Source organism: Myotis davidii, unplaced genomic scaffold (assembly GCF_000327345.1).
Source record: "Myotis davidii unplaced genomic scaffold, ASM32734v1 scaffold557, whole genome shotgun sequence".
In the NCBI taxonomy this organism is placed as follows: Eukaryota; Metazoa; Chordata; class Mammalia; order Chiroptera; family Vespertilionidae; genus Myotis; species Myotis davidii.
This window is the reverse complement of record NW_006289557.1, coordinates 1,600,501-1,607,434: the sequence shown is the minus strand read 5'-3', so window position 1 is coordinate 1,607,434 and position 6,934 is coordinate 1,600,501. Positions and strand designations below refer to the sequence as shown.

General features: G+C 41.6%; 1 protein-coding gene across 1 annotated transcript in view; it reads right to left on the bottom strand.

Moving 5' to 3' along the window:
- The window catches only part of MB21D2 (Mab-21 domain containing 2), a 135,591-nt gene extending 135,205 nt beyond the window's left edge, over positions 1-386 (bottom strand). Inside the window, exon 1 of the mRNA XM_006762001.2 lies at positions 75-386. Coding sequence (XP_006762064.1) covers positions 75-285 — 211 coding nt within the window. The 5' untranslated portion in view covers positions 286-386. The remainder of the gene's footprint in view (positions 1-74) is intronic.
- Positions 387-6,934: the final 6,548 nt, after the last annotated feature.

Here is a 6,934-nt window from a genome sequence, read left to right as displayed (position 1 = left end):
CGCAAGAAGGGGGACGGGTGCTCTACCCCGCTTGCCATCACACGCATCCACACCTCCCCCTTTTGCCTCCTTACCCAGCATGGAAAAGATGAAATCCTTGGCTGTGTGGATCTCCAGCGCTCTCTGGTCGTCGTATTCCCGCTGGTCGTGCTTCGTGAATTCTTGGATGAGTTTGTTCAATTCCTCCACCCGAGCGCCGGACCTGAAATCCAGCTCCGGGAACGTCGGCTTGTTGTTGCAGCCCAGGGAGGCTGCCTTGCTGGCGGTGGGAGCCGCCATCTTCATGCAATTTCCTTGCCCTCCCCTGGCCCTCGCTGGCAGCGGCGACCGCTGCCCGAGCGCCAACCGAGCCTCCCTCCGGGCGAGGAAAGTGAAGTGGAAACAATGTGAAATTCACCAGCTCTGAAATCAACAAGCTGCCGGCTCGCGTGTTAGGGAGCCAGCACCAGCGTCCCCATTTAAAGGGACAGCGCACCCAGTGGAAAGAAAAATAAATGACAGAGGTCTGCGCGCCTATGCCACTTGCCAATCTGTGATCAGGCAGACGTGCGAGGTGTGGACGTGTTCATTCTCTACCTCCACGCCCTTGGGGAGCTGGCTGGGCTGGCCAAGAGCATTCTAGGAGAAGGGAGTCTTCCTCAACCTGATGTTAAGGGCTGTGTCCTGGGCGAGTACATCTCTATGGGAGAGTTTCCATCTCAAGAACCCCAGCGTCTTTAGATGGTGAAGGAACCTGCCTTAAGGATTATGAAACCAGTCTTCTGCCCTTTTCCGAATAGGTTGCCAAGTAAGATAGAATTAAGCGCCTCAAAAATGAGAGTGCCCACGCCACCCCTGTATAGACACCTTAATTAGTCACTAAAGTATCCCTTAATTGCCCTAGGCAATTAATTTTCCTGGATAACAGCTTATTCAACTTAATCTATAATAAGTTAATAAGATTCAACCTACTCCAATATAAAGCTAGAGAAACGAAAGTGTAGGTGTGGATGTGGGGGAGGGGAAACAGGATGAATTGCTCCAGGTGCCAATGTATGTTGAATGACTAGGTGAAATTCTCTCTCGTTCAATAAATACAATTTGAGCATCCACTATTTGCCAGGCAGAGTGCCAGAATCTGGTGCACAGTGATAAGCCAAAGGACATAGTTTTTGCAAATAAGGTATACGTATTTGACAAGGCAGGTTCCATCTAAGTCAGTCCTTTGGACAGAATAGGATCTCAGAGGTGTTTTTAGTGTTTATGAGGTTTTTGACTCAAACACTTAGGAGACTTCTTGGTTCTTAGAAATAAAGGTAATTCTCCTATATCCGTTTTCTACCACAGTCCCTGATTTAGATAGTACCTTGTTTATTTTCTTACCTGGGTTCCCATGGCCAAGAACACAAACTGTTTTGTTAGACTAAGAAATTAGTTCAGTTTTCTGCTATGCCTTCCCCTATAAAATGAAGATAATAATCCCTATCTCATAGATTGTTTTAAGGATTACATGAGCTAAAGTGGGTAAAACACTTAGTGCAATGCCTGACACAATAGGTACTTAAATGTTAACTGCTACTATTGTTGTTATAAACTTTTCCCCCACAGCATTTAGCCCTGCACCAGGGCTAAATTGATGTTTGTTGAATCAAACAAGTGAAGAATTTAGGGCTAACTAATTAATTTATTTTGCTTTTGGTGTGCTTCTCTTTGAAACAAGCTTTCTCACCCACTCAATAGCAAAAAGGAGGGATATGTACCCAGATAAATGCTAGTGAAGTAATGAGGAAGCTCTGGCTTTTGTAGGTCTGCTGCACTTGCCATAGCTTTTCATCTGAGAGGGTATTACCATTACTTAGGCAGGGATATAAGCTATACAAGTGGTTGGAACTTCAACAAAATTGATCCATTACCATCTGTCAATGCTTCTCTCATGATCAATACATCTGTGAGACAACTGGCTGAGGCCCAGTCTTTCTATGAATTAAAAGGATCCTAGTTCATCTATGTAAGCAACAACCTCCAACCTACATAATACAATTGAAATATTTCATGTAAAAAGGTCAAAACACTTTTTGTTAATTTCCAAAAGCATGAATGAGGCATGACTCCTCCCTGTTTCTACTTATATTCATAGAGAGAAAATAGGTAATTAGCAGGAATTGTTCTGATTGTGCCTTAGTCCTAGGTCTTGAATGTTTTGAATGAGTAAGTCTCTGTGCTTCTTCATTGTCTGTCCTATTCTCCATCAGCCAGATCAGAATTCTATGAATCACTGACCTTCCAGGAACCTGTATGTTTAGAATGTACTGAATAGTTAGCTAGGTAAATTTATATGCTTTTATAGAACTCTAGTAAGATGGTATAAATATCCCTTGTTAAAAAGCAAAGTAAGTAAGTCAGAAACCATAATTTCCTGAATTGGTCTCTTGGGAGTCTTTTTAACCTCTGGACCCTTAGACTATGAGCTCTTCAAGGGCAAGTGTTGTGTCACTTGTCTTTGTAAACACTGAACTTAATAGAGTTTCTGGCCCATCTTATGACCTTAATTAATATACTTGAATAAGTGAATGAACAAACTGATACCATCTCTCAAAGTCCAGGAAGCCAGCATTAGGCAGCAGTTGCTACAATTAAATATATCAAATATAAGCTATCTCTGGTCTCCCAACAATAACTTATGAGTTGTTATAAATATAGGTTTCTCTGCTTGAGTTTAATTAAGTGCTTCTATTTTTATGCCTTTTTTCCCCTGTGACAGTCCTTTGTTTAGACACTCACAGAAAACCAAACCAAACATCTTTACTGACAAGGTATTGCACTCCACCCTCAGCACCTAACCCAGCACCCAAGATACATACAAGGGAAGCTATGAATTGGTATAAAGGACCTACACCCAGGGGACCTGCATGTTATATGGCCTAAGAGAAGGAAGGGTAATGGAAAAGTGAAGAGAGAGAGAGCATAATTATTAGAAGATATTAAAGAGGGTCTGGGTCTTGCAATAAAAGTGCACATTTTTAGAGTTTCGACAGATGACACAGGAAAGGTCAATGGAGTCTACTATCTAAATGAGCATTAAACTTGCTCCTGCAACATCAAACAGACCAAGAAACTTAGAGGTAGAACTGCCCCTCTACTTTCCACTCCCAAATTTTATTAGCCTGTGAAAGAAGTCTTCTTCGGGCTTCTCTGGAACTGTTTGTTTTTAAATACGGCTCTAAAGTTCTGTGGCAAACTCTCAGCCATGAATAACTGGACTGTGCAGAGCATGGATTAAAAATAGCAAGTTCCACATCCGTATGATGAATTAACAAAATGTAATTTTAAACAAGGATTCTCTGGTCAGAGCGATTTAAATAGCAGCCCAGGCTACAAGATCTGGCCTTTGGGGGCAGTTACATTTTCAATAAATGTCTGACAAAAGAAAGTGGCCAGAACTTCTTATGATTTGAGAAATGTAGGTAGGAAAAAGAGAGGCAAACATCATAGACATGTAGAATGCTGATAGTAGAAGGTACTTGAGGAATACATTTTATCCTCCACCTTCATTTTGCAGATAGACCTGAGACACAGAAAGGAAAAGGAGACTCGCCTAAATAGTAGAGACAGTGCTGTTTCTATTTTTCATGCTGACTTCAAATTTAGTAAATATTTATGGTGTTTCCAGAACACCAGAGGGGACATGAAAAATGCCATGAAATTTAACCAGATTTCTAGCAAAGTCCAAAGAGGAGCGTGGGCCTTGGGCAAATGCACTTATTGTACTCAGTTAAATGTCAGTAAACCTGGAGTTTCTGACATTTGGAATTACTTGGCTCCTGTTCAACACCCCTCCTCCCCCGCAACACCACCACCCTTCTCCGCCAGTAGGTGGATAAGCAGGACTAGAGCTGAAATCTCCTTGGTATCTCACAAAGTCATGCAAGTTTCACACAGCCCTGTTTTGGGCAAACTGGGTCATTTTACCTCTGGTGAGATTAGACCATGTAACATTAGTGAGGTTCCCAGGACAGTGGGGAGAAGCCTCTTGACACAGCTATTCCGGTCTAACAAGGTGAGCTCCCAGTGAAGCCCATCCCATCTGGCACATTCACATGGATCACCTTTTGCCACACTCTCCCCAACGCTGAGGGCCTGGGTAGTCTAGCTGTGAAGAAACCGTAGCAATATAAATCTCTAACCAAATCTGCCATATGGTTCTCTACTCCTATTATTCTCAGGGGGGCCAAATCTATAGAAGTAGAAAGGAAAAAATTAGACTCTAGGATTGGCAATAACAGTATCTGATAACAATTATTCACAATTTGTCATTCCTGACAAGAATAGAGCACTTTGGGATTCAACAAATAAAAATGCAACTTATCATAAAAATCTGTTGTTTATCTGATCATCACAACCTCCTAGACAAGCAGGATAGTCTGGACTGTTACTATTATTCCCATTTTAGAGATAAGAAACTAAAGTTCAGAGAGAGGGTAATTTTTCTGAGGTCAACAATAATAATTGTCATTTTTCTGCTCTCTATTTAGGTATAATTTCTGGCAAATAGTTTTCCTTGAGCCAACTCTACCCCTCCTACCAACGCCTAGGCCCACACACCGAGGTCTAGGTCATGTAGCCTCTCATCGCCAGTGGACTCTCTCAGGGATGTTCCTCACACTTCATCGTAGCTGCCTAATGACTCATATCTCCTTAACAGACGTGTGCTTAATGTGTGTAGAGACTTTGCCTATCTTGATCATAGATGTATACCCATGAGCCTGGAACCTAGTAACTGTTCAATAAATGTTTGATCAATGACGGAGTAAATGAATGCAACAAAAACGGCTGGCTCAGGTTCCCAACTCGGGTCTTGATTTATGACCCAGGATCTTTTCATCAAACTTCACTGATGGTTGTTAGCAACCACTGAGTATCCAGAAAAACACCAACAATCTCTTCCATTTTGGAGAGCTATACACTTTGCCCAGCCTTTCACATGCACAAGCTGATCCCAAAGCTCAATTCAAGTTCCATAATGGCAAACAAAGCCTTTCGTTACTCTTTTGCTACCTTAAAATCTGAGCTCAGGTCATTTGCTCAATAAACTGTATGGGAAAAATAACAAAAATTTAAGTCCAAATTTTCAATTCTCCTTCTTTTGGGGAAACCCAGTCACCCTGACTTCTAGACATCAGACAAGAAAAAGAAAATTGATTAATCACTCTAGAAATCTTCTTTCTAGAATGCCTTAGCCTCACTAAATGGGGAAAACTTCGGAGAGCCTCTTACCAAAACCTTGACATTGCTCCATCCCTTTTTAGCTCTTGAACTTGCCAAAAGTCTGGGTGAGGTCCTCTACTCCAATTCATATCTTGCCTTGTGTGTACCTTGGGTGCTGGATCAGGTGCCAAGGTTGGAGTGCAATACCTTGTCAGTGAAGACTGGAGATACTTGGTTTGCACTGCTGTGAGCAATTAAACAAAGGGCTGTCACAGGGGAAATTGATTTATATTTTTTGAGGGGTGACTATAGGGCAGGGGTGGGAACCTTTTTTCTGCCAACAGCCATTCGGATATTTATAACATCATTCGAGGGTCATACAAAATTATCAACTTAAAAATTCGCCTGCTGTATTTGGTCAAACATTTAATTAACTCACCCTTAATGCCGTGGTAGGGTCAGGGGTGCACTTTCCCCACCCCTGCTATAGAGGATGGAACCAGGAGAGATGGGTGGCAGTTAGAGAAATGCAGGCTTCGCTCAGGATAAGGAAGCATTTTCTAACATGAAAGTTACTGTGCACAGAATATGCTGCCTTATGAATTAATAAACTCCCAGTCACGGGAGGTGTTCAGAACCCTGTTATTCATCTGTCAGGCTTACACTGGAGGGAGTTCCTGAGTCGGTAAGGAGCTTAGACTCTGAGTCCAGAGGTACCTTTCAGTTCCGAGAAGCTACGATTCTATGATTCTTTCTCAGTGAACGTAATATTTGTGAACTAGTTCCCTACAAACATCCGCCTCACAACAGAACTCTAAATAAAAAGTGTTTTCTATCCATTTTCACATAAGGTCCCATGATCAAAGATTGTGTCGTTCTTTTTCTAGGGTTAAAATAGAAACATATTTCATTGCTTCTGGCTTTTCTATTGTCCAATTCTAGCGGGCTATTTCATTCCTCCACATACAAAGTGCTGTGGTACCAACACACGCCACAGACATCACACACATATTCTATACCCAAATTCGCATTTGAAGGAGCTCTGAGGAAAAGAAACAAAAGGTATTCCCTATAACACATTTATTTACACACTCCTATTGTGATGATAGTTGGCTCTATGAGCAGGAATATACAATTGACTAGGGAATGGTAGTAATGCCTGCTGGTTTTCTAAAGCTTGTCAAAAACTGATTTTCTATATCCTGCACTATAACAAGTTTGTTTGAAAAACTTGGCTTCCCTCCTTCCCAACCCTCTCCTCCTCCTCTCCCCCTCCCCCAACTTTGCTACCTGAATAGAAGGAGTTGTTTCCCCTGCTCTGAGACCTGGTGTGTTGAGCTATGGTTCAAAGCTCATTTGAAATTCTAAGTTGCAAAACCTGGAGAGAGGGCATTTGAGGAAAATGCTGACATTCCTTCAGCTCTGACAACATTATCACACACAATCATAAATATACTTTCTGGACCATGCTTCTAATTCTTCCTCTGTTAGTTTCTAAGAAAGAAAAAAAGCGAAAACAAACAAACAAAAAAACCACAAACCCTCGGTCCCCTTAATTTCCCCAGTTCTACATAATCTTGTGGAAAAACAGACAAAAAAAGAAATATAGGAAAGAAAGAAAAAAACACAGCCTCCTTACTCTATTTAATTTCTAATGATTCATGTCTATATCAACTATCCTGGGAATATGCGTCCGTGCATTTTATTGTGACTTGCCTCAGAATTGTTTTGTTTTCTTTTGGGGAAGGTA